Below are 22,504 nucleotides of genomic sequence, written 5' to 3'. Positions count from 1 at the left end.
ATGAGTGAACTGGGAAAACCATTTCCAAAAAAAAAATCAGATAAAAACAGAAAATCAATGTCAAAATGCCGCATGTGAACAAAAAACTGGAAAATAACATTTTAATATTACAAGAGCATATAAATCCAAAAAAAATCCTTTTGCTCGCAAAAACCAATAGGGAATCCAGATGCTCGCAAAACAATATGCGATTCATAACAGGCTAAGAAACCTGTCTAAAAACTGTCAGCTAGCAAACACTAATGAACTTTGATAACCTAATTGTCAATGACTTAATGACCGGGCTTTATTGGTTCATCCCGTCTCTTTTGATTTCGCTATTTTGACCTTGACTATATTCCCTAACTTTCTTAATACATTCAGTGAATTGATCTTAAAAACCATTCGGTTGAAACAGTGAGTGAGGTAAGTCAGAAGTCAAACGTGAAAGTCATGACTTATGCAAAACGAAGAATGTGATCAAAAGGTAAAGCGTATTAAAAAACATAGCAGGAGAAGTCCTGAAGTACAATTCAACAGATTTTCATCGACTAAACAACAAACTAGGCGTATTACGTACAATGAGTGAATTTGGAAAACAATTTCCAGAAAAAAACAAAAAAAACAGACAATGAGTGAACTTGGAAAACCATTTCCAAAAAAAATCAGATAAACAGAAAATCAATGCCAAAATGCCGCATGTGAACAAATAACTGGAAAAAAGTTAATTTAATATTACAAAAGCATATAAATCCAAAGAAAAATTCCTTTTGCTCGCAAAAGCCAATAGGGAATCCAGATGCTCGCAAAACAATATGCGAGACATAATAGGCTAAGAAACCTGTCTTAAAACTGTCAGCTAGCAAACACTAATGAACTTTGATAAACTACTTCTCAATGACTTAATGACCGGGCTTTATCGGTTCATCCCGTCTCTTTTGATTTCGCTATTTAGACCTTGACTGTATTCACTATCTCGCTTAATTCATTCAGTGAATTGATTTAAAAAACAGAACGGACAATGAGTGAACTGGGAAAACCATTTCCAAAAAAAAAATCAGATAAAAACAGAAAATCAATGTCAAAATGCCGCATGCGAACAAAAAACTGGAAAATAACATTTTAATATTACAAGAGCATATAAATCCAAAGAAAAATTCCTTTTGCTCGCAAAAGCCAATAGGGAATCCAGATGCTCGCAAAACAATATGCAATTCATAACAGGCTAAGAAACCTGTCTAAACACTGTCAGCTAGCAAACACTAATGAACTTTGATAACCTAATTGTCAATGACTTAATGACCGGGCTTTATTGGTTCATCCCGTCTCTTTTGATTTCGCTCTTTTGACCTTGACTATATTCCCTAACTTTCTTAATACATTCAGTGAATTGATTTTAAAAACCATTCGGTTGAAACAGTGAGTGAGGTAAGTCAGAAGTCAAACGTGAAAGTCGTGACTTATGCAAAACGAAGAATGAGATCAAAAGGTAAAGCGTATTAAAAAAGATAGCAGGAGAAGTCCTGAAGTACAATTCAACAGATTTTCATCGACTAAACAACAAACTAGACGTATTACGTACAATGAGTGAATTTGGAAAACAATTTCCAGAAAAAAAACAAAAAAAAACAGACAATGAGTGAACTTGGAAAACCATTTCCAAAAAAAAATCAGATAAACAGAAAATCAATGCCAAAATGCCGCATGTGAAAAAAAACTGGAAAAAAGTTAAAATTTAATATTACAAAAGCATATAAATCCAAAGAAAAATTCGTTTTGCTCGCAAAAGCCAATAGGGAATCCAGATGCTCGCAAAACAATATGCGAGACATAATAGTCTAAGAAACCTGTCTAAAAACTGTCAGCTAGCAAACAATAATGAACTTTGATAAACTACTTCTCAATGACTTAATGACCGGGCTTTATCGGTTCATCCCGTCTCTTTTGATTTCGCTATTTAGACCTTGACTGTATTCACTATCTTGCGTAATTCATTCAGTGAATTGATTTTAAAAACCATTCAGTTGAAACAGTGAGTGAGGTACGTCAGAAGTCAAACGTGTAAGTCGTGACTTATGCGAAACGATGAACGTGATCAAAAGGTAAAGCGTATTAAAAAACATAGCAGGACAAGTCCTGAAGTACAATTCAAGAGATTTTCATCGACTGAACAACAAACTAGACGTATTACGGACAATGAGTGAATTTAGAAAACCATTTCCAGGAAAAAACAAAAAAAAACAGAAAATCAATGTAAGAAAAACAGAACGGACAATGAGTGAACTGGGAAAACCATTTCAAAAAATCAGATTAAAAAACAGAAAATCAATGCCAAAATGCCGCATGTGAACAAACAACTGGAAAAAAGTTAATATTTTAATATTACAAAAGCATATAAATCCAAAGAAAAATTCCTTTTGCTCGCAAAAGCCAATAGGGAATCCAGATGCTAGCAAAACAATATGCGAGTCATAATAGGCTAAGAAACCTGTCTAAAAACTGTCAGCTAGCAAACACTAATGAACTTTGATAACCTACTTCTCAATGACTTAATGACCGGGCTTTATCGGATCATCCCGTCTCTTTTGATTTCGCTATTTAGACCTTGACTGTATTCACTATCTTGCGTAATTCAATCAGTGAATTGATTTTAAAAACCATTCAGTTGAAACAGTGAGTGAGGTACGTCAGAAGTCAAACGTGTAAGTCGTGACTTATGCGAAACGATGAACGTGATCAAAAGGTAAAGCGTATTAAAAAACATAGCAGGACAAGTCCTGAAGTAATTCAACAGATTTTCATTGACTAAACAACAAAAAGACCTAACGGACAATGAGTGAATTTGGAAAACCATTTCCGAAAAAAAACAGAAAATCAATGTAAGAAAAAACAGAATGGACAATGAGTGAACTGGGAAAACCATTTCCAAAAAAAAACAGATAAAAACAGAAAATCAATGTCAAAATACCGCATGTGAAAAAAAAATGGAAAAAAGTTAATATTTTAATATTACAAAAGCATATAAATCCAAAGAAAAAATCCTTTTGCTCGCAAAAGCCAATAGGGAATCCAGATGCTCGCAAAACAATATGCGAGTCATAATAGGCTAAGAAACCTGTCTAAAAACTGTCAGCTAGCAAACTAATGAACTTTGATAACCTAATTCTCAATGACTTAATGACCGGGCTTTATCGGTTCATCCCGTCTCTTTTGATTTCGCTATTTAGACCTTGACTGTATTCACTATCTTGCGTAATTCATTCAGTGAATTGATTTTAAAAACCATTCAGTTGAAACAGTGAGTGAGGTAAGTCAAAAGTCAAACGTGAAATTATAAACTTATGCAAATCGAAGAACGTGATCAAAAGGTAAAGCGTATTAAAAAACATAGCAGGACAAGTCCTGAAGTAATTCAACAGATTTTCATTGACTAAACAACAAAAAGACCTAACGGACAATGAGTGAATTTGGAAAACCATTTCCGAAAAAAAAACAGAAAATCAATGTAAGAAAAAACAGAATGGACAATGAGTGAACTGGGAAAACCATTTCCAAAAAAAAAACAGATAAAAACAGAAAATCAATGTCAAAATGCCGCATGTGAACAAAAAACTGGAAAATAACATTTTAATATTACAAGAGCATATAAATCCAAAGAAAAATTCCTTTTGCTCGCAAAAGCCAATAGGGAATCCAGATGCTCGCAAAACAATATGCGATTCATAACAGGCTAAGAAACCTGTCTAAAAACTGTCAGCTAGCAAACACTAATGAACCAATAACCTAATTGTCAATGACTTAACGACCGGGCTTTATTGGTTCATCCCATCTCTTTTGATTTCGCTCTTTTGACTTTGACTGTATTCCCTAACTTTCGTAATTCATTCAGTGAATTGATTTTAGAAACCATTCAGTTGAAAGCGAGTGAGGTAAGTCAGAAATCAAACGTGAAAGTCGTGACTTATGCAAAACGAAGAACGTGATCAAAAGGTAAAGCGTATGAAAAAACATAGCAGGACAAGTCCTGAAGTACAATTCAACAGATTTTCATCGACTAAACAACAAATTAGACCTATTACGGACAATGAGTGAATTTGGAAAGACATTTCCAGAAAACAAAAAAAGAAAATCAATATAAGAAAAAACAGAACGGACAATGAGTGAACTGGGAAAACCATTTCAAAAAATCAGATAAAAAAAACTGAAAATCAATGTCAAAATGTCGCATGTGAACAAAAAACCACTAGCCAGAAATTGAATTTTGATTCAAACAAAGAAAACTAGGCCTAGAATGAACTAGAAATGGATTAGAAAAACCATTTAGAAAAACAATTCGATCCAAAAAACCAAAAAAAGTATAAATCAAAGTGAAATTGCCGCATGTGAACAAAAACCACTAGCGAGAAAGCGAATTTTTGTTCAAACACCGTTTTCTCATTCTACTTTAAAATTAGAGCGAAAAAATTTCACGCCGCATAACCACTCGCTTTTTCGCTCCACTTCCTGTTTCGATGTGTGAACAGATCTTAAAACATAGCCGGAAGAATTCCGGAAACGACTGGAAGTGGAAATCCATTTAAATGCCATTCAGCGACTTATCAGACAATACGTCCTTCACTAATTTATGATTATCTTGAAACAAAACCATGAAACAAAAAAAAATCAAATCTGTTAAAATACGATAAAAAATCTGACCAAATTTAGTTATAAATTGAGATCCCGAAATAACTCTCTGCTAAAATTACTTCATCAAAACAACTGATTTTTACTAAGACCAGTCATTTAAATTTTTCTAAAAAAATTTGAGGCCAAATTATTTTAAAGCTCTTAAAAACAACTTGAACTAAAAAGTCTAGAAAAAAGTTAATATTTTTTTTAATATTACAAAAGCACATAAATCCAAAGAAAAATTTCGTTTGCTCGCAAAAGCCAATAGGGAATCCAGATGCTCGCAAAACAATATGCGAGTCATAATAGGCTAAGAAACCTGTCTAAAAACTGAAAAAGAACCCCTGAAAAACTGCAAAAACATTTTTAAAAAAGTTCCATTTTTCGCCATTTTATGTTACATTTCTCAACAATCATCCACAAAATTAAAACCAATTGTTATCTAAAGTTTGCTCAAGTAAAAAGGTCTTTTCAATACCAATTTTTGCTAGTAAAACAAAACAATCGTCAAAAAAAAAGCAAAAATTATCCCGAAAATCAGCAAAATACCTGAAAAAAAACCTCCGAATTAGCATAAAATTCATACGAATTTCCAGAAACCTTCAAACCACAACCAGAACTAGCCTAAAATTGAAACAAAATCATAACCAAACCTCTTAACCAAAGAAAAGAAAAACTGCTTAAAAATGCCGCACGTGAACAAAAAATTTCGCTCGCTTACAGAATATTTTTTTCACACCTCAATTTCTCGCTCTCTGGAAAACAGCGGTATGAACAAAATAACACTCTTTTCGCTTCAGCAACAAAATCACTCCAAATTTTTTTACGTGTTTCATTTTCCGCTTCAAAAATCATTCCAATAAAATTGATTAAAAAAAGGGACTTCTCCAATACTCCTCTTCGAGTCGTAAAAAGACAGCGCCCCGATACAATTCAAATTCTCTGAATTGTAAAAAAAAGACAGCGCCCCAATACAATTCAAATTCTTTGAATTGTAAAAAAGACAGTGCTCCAATACAATTCAAATTCTTTGAATTGTAAAAAAGGAGAGCGCCTAAATAATAGCCGTTTGAGAGCCAGACGGCGGCAATTAAAAATTAAAAAGAATGTCGAAAACAAACGAAAAGTAAGCAACAAATTTCACTATAGATGGATCCTATAAACACCGACGCAATTGTCGGCTTTCAATGACTTCTTTGGAACAGTCAAATTTCGCTACAGTCAAAAAAATTTGTTAGATATGCAGAACAAATAGACGTTTGGGCCAAATTCCGACCTGACCTGACGTACTTCATGCTGATATAAACAAACTTTCATTTTCACTGAACGGAAAATGTATGAAAATTTCTTGAATTGATTATTGTCTCTATTATTAGATCATTTTTTTAGGAAAACGAAGAATTGTTTTCGATGAGAAAGCAATTTGAGAGTACTTCTTAGTTTCGTTTTGCACGCATATATTCATCCAGCCTCCTCAATTCTTCGCTTTAATTGTATGGCAATAGATTCAATCAAAATACATACATCAAAACGGATATCATAAAGATAGGCATAGAGCAATCGAAAATCATCTTGAGAGAGAACGAAATAAGTCCTTACTAAACATAAGGAAGCTTTGCATGCAGACTTAGCCGGATAAATGTAAAATGGGCCCCTTGAATTGATTTCAGCTGCCTTTGAGAAATTCGTCAAGTATTTAGCCAGAATACTATTAAGCTGACTGAAAATAACAATTTTGTTTCTGCATAATCGCCGCAGAGCAGCATTAAGCGTTTCAATCTGCAGCGTAAAAGCATAAGTCTGATCTCAGATATCGATTTAAATTATTCCCCAAATTTGAGATTGTTCTTTTCGCGAACATGGTTGTTCTTTTTGTCACTATGAACCGCTCGTGAGGAAGCGATAAAGAAAACGCTTAAAAACCGTGTCCGGACAAACAGTCCGAAATTGCAAAAAATTTGCAGAAAAAACAGTCTGACAAAATAGTCCCAAGAAAACAGACAAAACAGTCCCGGGCAAAATAGTCCCAAATAAAATATTGAAACAATTGTAAATAAAACTTTAAACAATTAAACAGTCTATGAGTTAAGCTTCTGATTTAATTGTTTTTAATTGATAGGAATTAGGACTGAACCAAAACATGTTTCAAAGTACCTTATTCGGCAAAAATTATGTTGTAATCAGCTTAATATTTGTTCAAAGAAGCAAAATCAGATGACTTTAAAGGGTCGCTTTGTTAATTGATGTGCATATGTTTGACTCTATAATTAGTTCTGTAGTTCTGACTATTTTGTCTCGGACTCTTTTGTTTGAGAATATTTTACTATTTGGGACTGTATTGTCTGGGACTGTTTGGTCTGTTCACCTTAAAAACCTATTTTAAATTTAATAGAACGCAGTGTTAACCTATTTTACATGAAAACTTCAGTTCAGCGGAATCAAGATTACTGAACTTCAAGATTACTCTGTTTAGGATAATATAAACGAGAAAAAATTGAGAGATAATTTGAAGTTTGACAATTACTAGAACAATGAACCCAAAATTTACACCACAAATCTTAATTAATTAATTTGATATTAAAGTTGATACAAATGTTTTTACAAATTTTACTTATGAAAACAGAATCTATTTTGATGCCAAAAATTAGGGGGACGACAGAACTTGTTTGAACAGAAAGACCAAGGACAGCAAATTAAGTGTACTCAACCCAGACAAACAGATAACCACTGGTATGTTTTTGTCTAAAAATTCTCGCTCTAACAAAAAAATTGCATCATATTTCAAGCTTTATCAATTTAACCTCCCTTCGTAAATGAATTCTCGTTAGTAAAAAAGATCAGAGATGAAAATTTACGATATCACCTCGATTCTTCTGTGACCACAATTCAATAGATTACCGGAGACAAAGAAACGTCGAAATTTAGCTTGACAAAATTTTAACTGAGTAAAAAAAACAACTTAGCACAAAGTACTTAGTGCACAAATGAACATTTTCCTGCTGCTCGTTTAACTTACGCAAAGGTTTCGCTTTTTGGTTGAACAAAGTATTCGGAGAAATTGACAAAAGTTACAGTGAAATGTGTTAAATTTGTCGGCTAATGAGTATTTTGATTACCATTGCAGCCATAATGTGGGGGCAGGAAGCATAAGTGTGCTTTCTATTAATGATCAATCCTTCACATACACGAACTTCAACTAGTGTTAGAGCAGCACCGAAGCCCAATTTAAGTTCAGATAATTTGAGGGTTAGAGATACGGAGTGACTAAGTAAGGTCACTGAACAGAACAATGAAAACCGATTGACAAACAGGTTACAGGAAACTTTGAAATGTTACTTAAGAATATGTAGCCCTTACCAATTTATCGTATTTATATTTATGCTCGCAAACCTTCTGCGATTTGCCAAAACGCATTCTGGTCAATTCGCCTTTTTCCTTGAAAACATAACTAATGACATTATCTGTTAACTCAGAAGCGTCTGTTAACTGATAGTAATTCAAATATTTACCTGTTTAAATTCTTCAAAAAGCAGCTAAGTTAAAAGCAATAAATATACTTCAGAAAAAGTGTCAATATAGATGGGTTGAATGACCTTTCAAGTTTCGTTAAAGCAAAATGCACGGAAAATAAACGATAGATGTTTGTGCGGTTAAACTTGGCTAATCTTTGCTGCACCTAAAAACACTGATGCTTAAACCAACCTGTCGAAAGAAAATATCAGCATCTTGATTGTCATTAGGAGTTGGAGTGTACGTAGCACTGTTGTTAACTTCGTGCTCAACCAATGCTCGGGTCGACACGCTTGTCTTCCCCATTGCAGAAAAGAAGTAAAATAATGGTCTTAATTTCTTTTTTATTTCTCTTACATTTCAATCTGAAATATTATTAGAACATTAATTCTGTCCTAATTGACTGTGGGGGAACTGTCTCATTAATGAGGTCAGTAAAATAATTTCTTTATCTACGTCAAAAAGTGCAAAAAATCTTGCATTCTGCAATATTTCAGACATTTATTTATGTCAATAAACTATTCACCCACGAGGCACGCAAGACATTAAAGAAAAAAGATTAACGAACCACTTCAAAGACACATTATTTCCAATGATGAAAGGTGAGACAAGCGACCGAATAGCTTAACATTTCTGAGTGATGACAGCTACAAAGCTTGTTCTTGTTGTGGATTCAAATCTTAAGATATTAGTATTTGGGTTGCGTCCCAAAAATTTTCAAACAGCTGAAGGCAAATTTGCCTCAAACCGTTCGTTGGTAAACTTTCACATGATGCCAGGCGAACAATCCTTCAATTCGACGAACCAATGTTTTGGAAATACGGTAATTTGATATTTAGTTTTTATCAAATTGCAGAGTCTAAAAAGCTCAAATTTTAGGTAATTCTAAAAATTAGCGCTTCTACTTGGACATCTGACCTAATGGTTAGTGTGAAGTTGTTAAAAAGCTAAGTTAATTATATAATTGAAATTATTCAAATTTAAGTTATTGGTATCAAAAACCAACGGACACAGGAACAATACTGATTTTTTGCAGCTGTTGACCGCGTTCAGCCTAACAAAAATTTGATTCGAGGTACGGTTGGTCGGGTATTTAACGCAACATCTAATTGGTTGGCCTTCGATTAGGCGCTTGAAAAGAACAAGACATGCTGGACCAAAAATCAGTATCCAGATAATTGCTCTTAAAAAGAGAGAACCAGACCTTAGAAAAGATAATTGGCAGTAAAGATCAATTAAAAACAACAACAAAGAGCATCAGAAAAGCAAGACTAGACCTCGTGATAATCCAACAAATTTTCTACAATACCCTTACTCAAAACTTAGCCGGCAAATTGAAGAAACTGTGACTTGCGAGTGGTTTTCATAACGCAAAATTAAGATCATACCTCCCATCCTAAAATCATCTTTCGATAGAGACTTGAAATCCCACGTGGTATATGAGATAAAATGTAATGGTTGCTGACCAATCTAGGTTGGGCAGACAAGCCAGCATGCTACCACTAGGATATTAGAACATCAAAAGAATTCACAGGTGGGTCAAAATATTGTTGAATGAAGTGGCTCCACGAATAACATTGAATGGAAAAATCTGGATGCCTGGCCGCACAGTAGAGAAACTCATTACCATTAAAGCTATATACATCAAAAAAATGAAGCCGGGACTAAACCCACGCGATGAAAAAAAGGGGAGGAGCTTACGCTGAAATAATAGTTCAAATGACAAGTTTTTTGTGCATGACGCAAGAGGAATACTTAGGGTTAGGGCAAATTCGAAATTACCCCAGAAATAAAGAAACATAGACAATATAAAAAATTTCTTAATCGGATTGTTTTTAAAGAAAATGTTAACAGCTGTATATAATTGCTGTGAATAGGCTAAATATTGTCAGAACGAAAAGTTTTCCATTAGGTTTCGTAGGATAGTTCCTAGAGTTGGTTAAATGTGGTCTCAGACAAATTTATATATATTTTCGTTTTATCTCTTTTAAATTTTGAAACGGTTTTAAACTGACAATGATCGTAAAGTTCGAAAACGTTGGTTCTAAATAATCAGAATTAAAGTTATTTTGACAAATTTGTTCCTTCTACATAAATTATTCTGTTTAAAAGAAACGTTTTCTTTATATTTAGCGTCATCAGGTAAACTGCAACTAAATTTATTCTATCTAACATTAAAATGACATAAAGTCAACCAATGAATAAAACAGGAAAAAACAGGTTCTCGGAATATTTTTCATCGCTAAAAACAAAATTTTTGAAATTCCGTTTTTCAATACGTTTTCAATCTATCATTTAATATTGTTAATTTTTTTGGGAGTTCTTAACGATGTTTATTGGTGTAAACCAAAAGTTCCGATAGCTGAGCGGTGAAACATTTAACTTAATGCGTTTTAAATTGAGGTAGAAAAAACGGTCTACAAATGTAAAATATATACAAGCAGTTGCACATTTAGTCAAACGGCGTAAAAACAAACAATTTCACAACTGTGAATATTTTTTATCGCCTTTTCACTATATATGCAACTGCTGGTAAAACAATGTCAGGAGAGCCACTCCTTATTCGGAACTTTATCGGTAACTCTGCGTTTAAATCTCAAATGTAAACTAAATATTTTTCTCAAAACTTTTATATTTCGAATTACTCAGTCTCTATATTTCTTGTTTTTCCAGCATCTCTACTCATTTTTTATTAACAAAAATTAAATTCATTTTCAAAAAGTAATGCCAGCAACTCTGTCTGGTGTAGGTATATCTGTACATTTTGGATTAATTCTTTAAATCGGGTTACCTCTCATTTTTTTGAGAAAAACTTTGCTGATGCCTCAAGTTCAAATTTTTGTTTTTACACAACATATCAGCTTTAATGCTAAACATATTCTGTTTGAAATACAACGTTTTCGCTATATCTAGTATCATCACGTAAAATGTAACTTAAAGTTATTGTATCTCTTAAACTCAAATATGAAATAAAACAGTAAAAAAAGAGGTTATCGAAAGATTGTTTATCAATAGAAAAGAAAATTTGGCAAATATTGTATTCCAATTCGTTCTTTATTTTCTATTCAATATCGTTGAAATTAAGTTTATGAGGTTCCGAATACTGTTTATCGGTAAAGGCGAATACTTCTGAAAATTCCTTTTCCAATTCGTTTTTCATTCTGTTTTCAAGATAGTTGAACTTAGGTTTTTTGAAGTTCTTAGTGACTTTCTCCCGTTTAGGTAAAATTTTGGAATTTTTGAATCTTTTGAATTGCTAATATGTAATTTTTGAATAGAGCAGCATGACAACTTTTGACTTGTATTTCAATGTCAACTCCTCGTTACGGGATCCACGGCGCATGTTCAGCAGTGGAATCCTTTGCGCTGTATGCATTGCTTCGAGAGTAATTTGTTTTTGTGGCATTTTGCACTGATCTATTATACTCCAAACAAAAGCAAGTAGTGTGCCACAACATTCGCTTACAATCTGACCTACCATTGGGTCCTTTTTTGATGCTCAGTCATCCGCGTAGTTATATGTCTGCAAGTTTGCCCGACATAGGTGGATTTTTGTCAACTAAATTTTATTTCGTATATCACTTGCAATTTTGGAATCTGATCGGAACCACACTTTAATGATGGTTAACCCGTTTTTAGTTTCCGTGATGTGTAACTCATTGAAAAATGCGTCGTCTTTTGCAGATTTCGTTTAATTCTAATGCTTATTTGGATTCTCTACTTTAAGAAATTGTTTTGTACTTTATCCTATTTTTCGACTTGCACATCGCCGCGGTCTTTATAAAGTCAGCTAAAATGTCCAATTGTCAAATTAACAATGACTGACGACTAAATTTTCTGATTATGGGTTTTTCGCCATATCTTTTCAGTGATTTCGGGGGCTTCGTCAAAGTAATGCCAGTTGTTTGTAGATCAAGAACGCCTATGATAAACACCCTCTCAAATATTTCTTTTATGATAGAGGAAGTGCAGCGACAGAAGTTTAAAATTGTTCCAGTGTATTTTGGCTTCTCGTAACATTTACAAGAGACCTTCTTTGATCATCAACGATGACTGCCATATCCAGGAGGGCTAGTTCATGTTTTTATCCATTTTCCTATTGTTAATTCAAATTGTTAAATCAAAAATTTGTAGCAAAATTTCTTCTAGTTGAAGTTAATTATTGGGGGTCGTCTTTTACATGTTTTATTATGTCGTCTATATATGTTTGAAATAGATTTTGTTCATGTTTTCTATCAATTTTTCTAAGGTAATTCAAATTGTTAAATCAAAAATTTGTAGCAAAATTTTTTCTAGTTGAAGTTAATTATTGGGGGTCGTCTTTTACATGTTTTATTATGTCGTCTATATATGTTTGAAATAGATTTTGTTCATGTTTTCTATCAATTTTTCTAAGGTAATTCAAATTGTTAAATCAAAATTTTGTTCAAAAATGTTTCCTAGTCGAAGTTACTTATTGGGGTCGTCTTTCACCTGATATAATATGTCATCTAGATATCTTTCAAATAGTTTTCGTGTTCTAGTTTGGTTATCAGTTGTTGAGTGTTCACATTCAATTTTTTCTCAAACGATATCCACCATTTGTTCTTGTTACTCCATACTGATATTTCATGTGATACCCGTTCTAACATTTTTGCACTCGGCAGCCTCGCTTTTCAAAATCAATTTTTATGACAGATGGGACATATTTGTTTACAGGTTGTTGTTTCTCCAAAGCTAATCTCATCCTCATTTTTATTCAAAAACTTTCATTGAAGTATTGGCCAAAATAACTACCAGGGAAGCCTTCTTTGCCAAACCATCTTTTTGACAGTAACAGTTGCCACAATTTTAAATTAAACTTTTGTGACTTCTAATTTGAGTTGGAGCTTAAATGTCAATCTTGAGTGAAGATTCGGAGAAATTTCACTGGAGCGAAGACATCGTACAGCAGTTTCGATGGCTTCTGAGACGGAGATATTGGTGTACAGGATTTTGACATCGAGTGACACAATTTGATCATTTACTTCAAACTCCAGATTTTCAATTTTTTCTAGCTATAAGGCTCGATGTTTACAGGAATAGGTGAAACAGGGCAATTTTTTTGTGCAATTTTACCGACCCATACAGTCGCGCTGCTGGTGCGCCGGTCGTTTGTAGTTTCTGATAGTTTCTTCAGTAATGAGATCTTGTTTTCTCATTTCAAGTGAAATTCTGGGAATATCTATTTCTATTTTGAGGTTTATTTTGTCATTTGTTGACTCTATCCTCAAACATTGGGGCAGTTGAGTATTTTTTAAAATTTTATATTGATATTTTGTTTTCTTCATGACACAAACTCTATTACCCTAATCGAAAGGTACAGCGAAGTTTATTGTGTTTAAGATCGTTTGCCACACTTGATTCTCTTTTATGGACTGATGTCTCTCTTAAACTTTCGGAGTACTATCTGATGAATGCCTCACCCTCACAAAGTTCTTCACCAGTAATACCCTGTTCTCCCATAATACTAACTAACTTTTTAACATCTGCCAAAAATTGGGTTGCATTAAATTTGTATATAATTAGGTTTTTTGTCCCGTAAAATAAATGTTTTTAAGGAATACTGGTAGTTTTTTTCCGTGTAGGGTTTTGAATATGTCATCATTTTTCAGAAATGTCTATCACGACAATGCGACATTTTTTAAAATTTTTGATCCATTCTTTTTGAATTGTTTTCTATCGAAGAGCAATTCTTTTTTCATACAAGAAAAACGAGTTGGAAAACAAAATTTTTGAAATTTTTGTTTTCACCGGTAAACAATGTTAAGCACTTCAAAAATCGAAATTCATCGAAAGTCATCTTGAATAAAAAATTAAAAACGAATCGGAAAACGAAATATTTTAAATTTTTGTTTGTACCCATGAAGGATATTCCGAGAAGCTCAGAGTTTACTGTTTTCTTTATTATTTGAGTTTAAATTATTTTAATTGTTGATAGAATAACTTTCAGTTGCGTTTTACCTGATGATGCTGGATATAACGAAAACGTTTGTGTTTAAAATAGAATAAATTTAGTTTTATAATTGACTTGGATATTAACAACGATTTTGTGAGATTTAGGCGTAACCAAAACTTTGCTCACAATATCAGAGGTAATCCAATTGAAAGAGTTAAACCAAAATGTACAGATATACCTACGCCAAACTGGGTTACTGGTTGTACTTTTTGAAAAGGAATTTTAATTGGCTGCAAAAACGAAAAATCTGGAGAGCGAATGGTTCGATACATAAATTTTTTTAGATAAAAATTAATTCAGCATTTGAGATTTTAACGCAGAGCTACGGATTAAGTTCTGAATAAAAAGTGGTTCATCCGGACCTATATAATCAAGTATTTGCATATCTACTCAAAAGGTGATTAAAAATTATATTCACAATTGTGAACCTTGTTTTTACGCCATTTGACTAAATACGCAACTGCTTGTAACTAGTTTACATTTAACCATATTAGAGCGTTTTTTCTTCTTCTCCCAATTGAACCGAAATAAATTAAATTGTTTACCACTCAGCTATTGGAGCCTTATAATAACTCACTTTACAGTCGCTTTGTTTTCACCTTAATAGACTCTTATATGGATATGGAAACTGCAACATCATTGAAAAACTACGACAAACCTAAAACCTGGACTGCAAAAGGGGGAAAACCACCTATGACGTTTTGCCTTGAAGTTCATTTTGCTACTACTACTACTACTACTAATACTACCAAAGATTCATTTCCTGAAAAGAGCAATTGAGGTCACAAAAAATCCGATTGAAGCCGTTTTTCAGCGTATATTTTTATTTTAGGCTTTCGGGATACTATTTAAAACTTTCGGATACTTATTTAGGCTTTGGGATACTATTAAAGCAAAAAAGGCTTCCAGAGGTGTCAGTCGTGATCCTGCCTTAATAAACATCGAGAAAATTTGCCCTTCTCTCTATCATTCTATATATAATTCATATCATGAACAGTCAAATTTGTTTATTAACAAACATACAATTTTTTAATTATATCTTCTTTTTTCGGGTGACTGGCTGTATTTTTTGCTAAAACTCTTGGTTCTGATCAGACTCTCCTGATTCTCGAAAAGTTTCTGACCAGACTGTACAGACTCTGGATAGCGCTCTGTTGAGACTATCCAGACCATACCACAAAATTATCCAGACCTTAGACCACGCTCTGATAAGATTATCCAGACTTTTGATGGGGTCCTGATCAAACTACCCACACCGTAGACAAGGATGCTACCCTCTGTGGAGTGTTCGCGCTTTACCCGCCCCAGTAGAGATGTCGAATTATGAAAAGACCGTGGTCGACCTATATCGGGTATAAAAAGACCGTTGTCGACCAATGTTGGGTATGAACAGATTTTAGGTCGACCTTAATAGAGTTCGTCGGCTTTAGGTCGACCGATATGGTCATGGTCGACTTTAGGTTGACCGATATGGTCATGAATTACTTTAAGTCGACCGATATGGCACTGGTCGGCCTTGGGTTTTAACTGATGCGTTTTTGCATATAATGTAGTTGCAAATGTTAATGGTTTTGCTTCAGATGGCAAAAACTTTTGGCCAGTGACAAAATTTCTTTTTTAAAAAATCTTTGTTCCAGCCAAGATATTATCCTTCTCTTTTACATCATTGAGATGTTTCTAGTGCATTTGATTTTATCTTTGTACATACGGAGTGCTCAGCACTGGGATTTAAAGAACCCATGAACCCCTAAAAATGCACCAAATATTTGGTAAAAAAGACCTATGAAGTAGACTTTAGGTCGACCGTACTGGATATGAAAAGACCATTGGTCGACTTATGAAAAGACTGTAGGTCGACGGTATCATCTATGAACAGATTATGGGTCGACCGTTATCCGGGTATGAAAAGACCCTAGAGTCGACCAATATTGGATATGAAAATACCGTTGACCGACTTATGAAAAGACTTTAGGTCGACGTTACTAAGGGAGTCGAACGTGTATTTAAGGTAGGGAAACTACCCCCCATGTCGACTTTATAAGTCTTTTCATAAATTCGACCAGCCGTGCGCGACCCAAGTCGGTCTGATCAGGACTGGTTTGGGTCGCGCAACTCATCCTGGGTGGATGTTCTGGCCACAGACGAGTTTGCTTGCCAGGTAGTGTCATCAGCAACGTTTTCAAGCGCAATTGGATCTTATTACAGACGTTTCCCAGCTATAAGGTTCCGATCAGAGACGTTTTTGAGCGACACTGGGGCTGCCCAATGAAGTTTCATACGCAATTTAATCCTGTTAGAGGAAGTTACTAGCGCAATTAAGTTTGTTCATAGGACAGCTCCGAATTCACGTTAGTCTGATCAGAGGACGTTCTCAGCTCATGTAGACCCAACCCGAGGAATATTATCTGAAAAAAATGCAGAGCTGCAAAGACTTTTTTCTGTCGATTATTTTATAGTATCTCACAACCAAAAAAAAAAAATATTTTTGATCGGATTTTTATTTGACCTAAATTGGCCTGTTTTAGTGAGAAAATCTGTTGCAAAAAGGTCACATAATGAGCAACTGCAATAAAAGACAGGTGAAATGCAAACGTTGGCTGTTCAATTAATTATTAAATTGAATGAAAACATCACCTTGAAGAATGCAACATATGAAAAAAGATATTTGAATTTTGCATATTCGTCGTATAAAATTGGAAAAGACTGGTACCTGAGCTCTGGTTAAATTTTGGCAAGACCTCGTCTGGAGTACTAAATTGAGAAAAAATTACTGCAACATATAGGTTCAAGATAAAAGATTTATTTAAAAGTTCACGAAAAAAGTCCCGGAGCTTTGTCAGAAAATGTAGAACTCTCAGGCCTAAACTTGAGACTAGGAAGACTGGACAAAACCTTTGAGGTCTACAAAATCTAGAGCGAATTATTTCATTAACAAAACTAGGCTCGCAAAACGCAATCATATACAGCAAAATTCCTGTCTTTGAAGCAAATTTTACTCAACTTGATATTGGTGTTTTGTTTTGATATTTATATCAACCGGCCCTTATGTTGAGTTTGGCTTCAATTGAACACGCTCAATCAAATTAAGAAAAAAAAATTTTTGATGCTATCAAACTAATGGTCACGATCAACTGACTGCACGTGGAAATTAACTTAATTCGTTGTTAAAAAGCTAAGTCAAATATAAAATTTAATGTAAAAACCTATTCGCTATATCTAGCATCATCAGTTAAAATACCACCTAAAGTTATTCTATTTATAATGAACAAACAGTAAATTAGGAGGGTCGCGGAATATTGTTTATCGTTAAAACAAAAATTTCTGAAATTTCGTTTTTCAATTAATTTTTAGTTTTTTATTCAAGATCGTTGACTTCAGACTTTTTCAAGTTTCTACTGTCTTTCTCCCCTTTGATTAATATATTGGGATTATTTCATCAATTGAACGGCTAAAATGTAAATTTCGAATTTAGCAACATGACAACTGTTAACTAGTATTGCAATGACAACTCTTGGTTGAAGTACGCATCGGTTGTGTTCTGTAATGGCTTCTTTTGTGCTATACGATGCTCTGCCTTCCCTCTGATGGTCTACAGATTTTAAGTTTCCGTGTGGTGTAGATCGCTGTAAAATACGTTATCTTTTGCAGCTTTTGCTTAAATCTAATGCTCAATTGGACTCTAAACTGCAAGAAAAATTTCTTTCTGCTTTAGCTTATTGTTTGACTTGCACTTCGCTATTGTCTTTGCGGTCTTTTTAGATTCAGCTAAAAAATTTTCAATTGTCTGATTAACAATGCCTGACGACTACCTTTCAAGAAGGTGATTTTTTTGCCATATCTTTTCAATCATTTCATGGGCTTCGTCAAAGTAATGCAAATTGCTTGTAGATCAAAAAAGCTTATGAATAGTACGCTCTACAATATTTACTTTATGCTGGAGGGGAGCTCAGTCACGGAATTATACAATTGTTCAAGTGTATTTTGGCTGTGATACCATTTACAAGAGATTTTTCTTTGTTCATGAACGTAGACTGCCAAATCCACGTCAAGCTACAGAAATTTAGAATTGTTCCAGTGTCATTATACAGGAAGGCTAATTCAAATTTTTTATCCATTTTTTTCCATTTTACACTCCAAATTTTTATGCAAGTTGTTTCTTTGTTGAAGCAAACTATTGGGGTTGTCTTTTACTGTGCAAACGATGTCATCTTCGTTTCATTCAAATAGGTTTCATTTTCTAGATTGGTTATCAGTTGGTGAGTTTTCACGTTCAAAGCTTTTCCAAACAACATCCCCAGTTTTCCGTTTTGCTCCTCACTTTTATTTCGATGATTTACTTGATACCAGTTCTCACATTGTTCGCACTCTAAGGCCTTGCTATTCCAAACCACTACTTGATGACAGGTGAGACATTTTTAAAAACTATTAACAGAAAACTGGCCAAATTCTGTCTGGATTTTGTCTTCATGAGAAAGAACGTTAACAAAAAACTGGCCAATTCCGCTTTGTATTTTGTGCTTTAAGCCAGCCAGTTGTTCTGAATTAACTTATAGTATACTTCTGATGAATATGAGTTGATTCGTATGAAAAAACAACTAGGTTATCTTGAATAAAACTGGCTTCGAAAAAAAAACATTTTACGTTGTAAAATATTCTGATAGTTTACTTTTGTCAGATGTTTCTTTAACCCAAATTCAAATACCTGTAAATTTACAGTTCTATCCAGCATTTGCAATAGTAATAGATTGCAATTTAATGACACATGATAAATGAAAGATTAAAAAAGTTTGTAAAAGATGGAACACTCCCTCAGTTTATTATTCTGTGATACGCATGTTCATCAATTAAGCGGCCGTGGATAATATAACGTAAGCTGGTGGGGACAATTTTTTTGAATTAATTTATTTGTTTTGGAAGAAGTGCATTAGCCTTTAATTCGATCACTCTTAAAATGGGGATCAAAATTTTACGGTTTCTTTTATCAAATGAGATTTTGATAAAAAACAAAAACGTACACATTCAAAATTCACTTTATCTGTTTCTTCAAAGAATAAACTATATGTGAACTGATTTGAAAAAGACGTATAGCAGAAACTATACTCAAATATGGTAAATTGAGTTGAAGAGCAGAAGCGATACTATGGTAGGATACCAATGGTTTGATACCATCGATGGTTTGATACAATCGTCCATATTTTTCATAACTTTTTAATTGAGATAACAAATGTGATTGTCTATGGCAGCACGTAGATGTTTACAGTTTTTATGGTTTTTCGAAGCTTTCTGAAGTCTTTTGAAGTCTTTCTACAATTATTTCGAAGCAATATGGAACATTTTTTGACTACACAAACAATTATAAGCTCACTGTCAATTCTTGCCATTTATTTTTTGTCTGTGAAGTATATTAAAGTTCCTTAAAATATCATAATTTTTTTAAAAAAAGCAGTCTAAATCTCTAACCAGATGGTCAACACGCCTTAGATCAATCTGATTTGACAGAACGTCCTTAACACAAACTTGTTTTGGTCGATCCGCAACAGAAGGGTTGATGTACTAAATAACAGAGATTGAGTAATTTAGACGTTGCAAGTGTTCTAAAAACAATTTATTGTGACAAGGAATCAAAAATATTAAAGATATAAGCAAAACGGAATGAACACTGTTATCATATTGCAATTAGAAAACTTTTCATAATGGACTGATTAAACGAAAAACAGAATAGCATCTGGTGCTGATACTCTAAACAGGTTTAAAAACTGAAGCGTTGAAAATAACTTTCTACTCTCAAAATTTTTTTGATTTGTTTGTGTGTTTTTTCTATCATTTGAGAAATCGATGCAGTTACCAAGATTAGAATACCATACGCAGTCATTTTTTATAGATTGGTTTGTGGCAGCTTTTTAAAGCATCGCTGGAAGGATATAGTAGTTTGCTAATTGGTTTAGAATGAAAATCAAGTGCGGCTAAATTTTGCCTACAATTTATAATGCTTGTTCTTCCAATTTCTATTGGAATTTGAAATGTTGGGATTTGGCTCTCTGATGATTTCAAAACAATCTTTTTCTAGTAATGGCCAGGAATTAAAATACGAATTGCCGGTAGCAAAACATGGTATTTCTGCTTTCTTTCGAAAAGACTGAGTACAAAAAATTATTGTTCTAATTTTTGTCGTCAGCAAAGGATTTTCTCACTGCGCCTGAATTTACAGCTTGCTTGCTTCCCCTCAAACATAATATTAGAATGCAATCATTTTTTTTTACCGTACTAAGTGAAAGCAACCATTTCAAGGAGAACATTAGTGATTTTCTTTTAATATAATTTATAATATTTTTTATTTCTCAGTGTAAACAGACAAATTTTCTGGCAGTTACTTTAGACAGGATTTTTGATAGGCTGCTTATCGTCTACGAGATAAACGTTTGCAGTCCTCGCCAGCCAACCCAAGGATTGTTGAGTATGTTGTCTGACTTTTAAAGTTGTATCTTACACTGTAAACGAGGAACACCTACTACTTTTCTAATTTTTTCAACAAAAATGAGGGAACTTTTTGTGAACCCAAATCTTTTGTTCCTACACCTATTGATTTTTATCAATGGATCGCAGACTAACTTATGTGGTATTAATTTAGAGATCTTTACATCTAAAATTTCACTCCAAAGAACAGTTTCCAAATATATGCTATGTTAACAAAACTTTTGATCAGAATTTTGAAACAAATTGAAACTATTCCTAATTAATGAAAGTTATGTTTTTCCAATGACATCACAGACCAGCCACAATGTTATCTTCTGACAAATGTATATCCCTTGATTTTCAATACGTCAAAAATTAAGCAAAATGCAAATTTTTCTACGACTTTTAAGAGAATTTTTCCAAATTGTCTGCCAAAATTTATATAAATTATAACTTTTTGATAATATTTTCAGCATTTCATTCAAGGAATATTAACAAATTATCATTATTTTTCTAATTTAGTTCTGTCTTGCGATTTAGTTTAATTTACTAGTGACTTAATTGAAAAAATCCCAGAGCAACAAGTTTGTTATTCTGGTAATTTCATTGATATCTGGAATAAAGAAAGCAAGAAAAATATTTGTTTGAGAAAGCAGTTTGAATATTTTTTGCCCCTAAAATTCAGTCAATGGGATCAAGTTATACTAGTCTTTTTACTCCTTTTTTGTTGATTTGGAAACTTAGTCAAGATCTTGAGAAACAAAAATGGAAATTCCGTTATCGGTGATTAATTGTTCATATTGTTTGCGGTAACTCATGTAAAATTGTACAAGAAGGTTTTGTGCTTTGACTATTTTAATTAGAGAATCAACATTGTCCGTACACAACCAAAAACACTTGGTTGCCCATTGAGTATTTTTTTGCAAACACATTTGCAAAAAAAGTTCGCAATGAAACTCTGACATTTTCTTCAATTTGATATTAATTTTATATGATATTAATTTGATATTAATATGATATATATCAACATTGTTTTTTATCAGAGTTTTTTTTTCGTTTCTAAAAATTTTAATACAAATTCGTATAGGCATGCCATATAATCAACTGATATTTGGCCCATAATTTCACAACTCATAGCTTTTGGATATTACTTTGTTATCGTCCGTATAGATCTGCTAACACACGGTGACTTTCAATATCAAAGAGCGACATTCTTAAAGCCAAACCAGTATTTTAATCGAAGAACAAGTAGGCTCAGGCGTCAAATTGCTGTTTTAATATAATAAAGAGAAAATTTTTTGCTCCCTTTTTGTTCCTGTGCGGTGTTTTGACTAAAGTATGCCTCCACTTCTAGCTCTGTTCTTTTTCTGTTCTACTTTTCCTTCGGCGGAGTAACGAATGTTTGTTTTCTTTTTTTTACTGATAACTGTTTAAAACATTTTTGACGTCTATTGTTCCATCTTGTAATAATTTTTTGATATTGTAGAAAAATTTTGATCTGATAAAAATCTTTCCATATATTTAATCAAAAATTATAAAAATTTTTGTGAGGTTCAAGGATGTTTCAATCTTTCTTTGTGATTTTTTATGAACATATCGTTAAAGAAAAAGTTCCTAATGTTTCTCATAATGTCTGTAAAATCTGTTGTTTTGTTTCTTTCGATTCAATTCTCCGCTCTTGACTAACAATTTTGATGCGCATTTGATTGAAAGTATTTGATATACATAAATAATTAATAAACGAGCAATTTTTCAAGCATTTTGTGATGCTGTAAACCAAACAAATCTTAGATTTAAGTAGGCTATGATAAGGGTGCCTTATTAAATGTGGGCAAGATTAAAAGAGTGCGTCTGTTATCTTTTTTTCTAGTTTCATTTCGACTTAGTTAAGATTATAAAGAAAAGGTTTGCCTAACG

The 22,504-nt window shown here is 33.2% G+C and overlaps 1 protein-coding gene across 3 annotated transcripts in view; it reads right to left on the bottom strand.

Annotated features, from left to right (window-relative positions):
- Positions 1-22,504, bottom strand: part of LOC142339615 (endothelin-converting enzyme homolog) — a 106,110-nt gene that overhangs the window by 62,669 nt on the left and 20,937 nt on the right. Inside the window, exons 1-2 of one of the 3 annotated variants that reach the window (XM_075389777.1) lie at positions 8,350-8,542; positions 8,005-8,082 (exon numbers count right to left, since the gene is read on the bottom strand). The exons of 1 other annotated variant lie outside the window; for it this stretch is intronic. In XM_075389777.1, the coding sequence (XP_075245892.1) occupies positions 8,005-8,082; positions 8,350-8,463 (192 nt within the window). In that variant the 5' untranslated portion in view covers positions 8,464-8,542. Of the gene's footprint in view, positions 1-8,004; positions 8,083-8,349; positions 8,543-22,504 lie in introns of those variants that run through there. One more of the 3 variants, XM_075389778.1, reaches the window with a different exon arrangement.

Source organism: Convolutriloba macropyga, chromosome 5 (genome assembly GCF_964194025.1).
Source record: "Convolutriloba macropyga chromosome 5, txConMacr16.3, whole genome shotgun sequence".
Lineage (NCBI taxonomy): Eukaryota > Metazoa > Xenacoelomorpha > Acoela > Convolutidae > Convolutriloba > Convolutriloba macropyga.
Note: the sequence above shows the minus strand (reverse complement) of the source record. Positions and strands in the feature narration are given on the sequence as shown.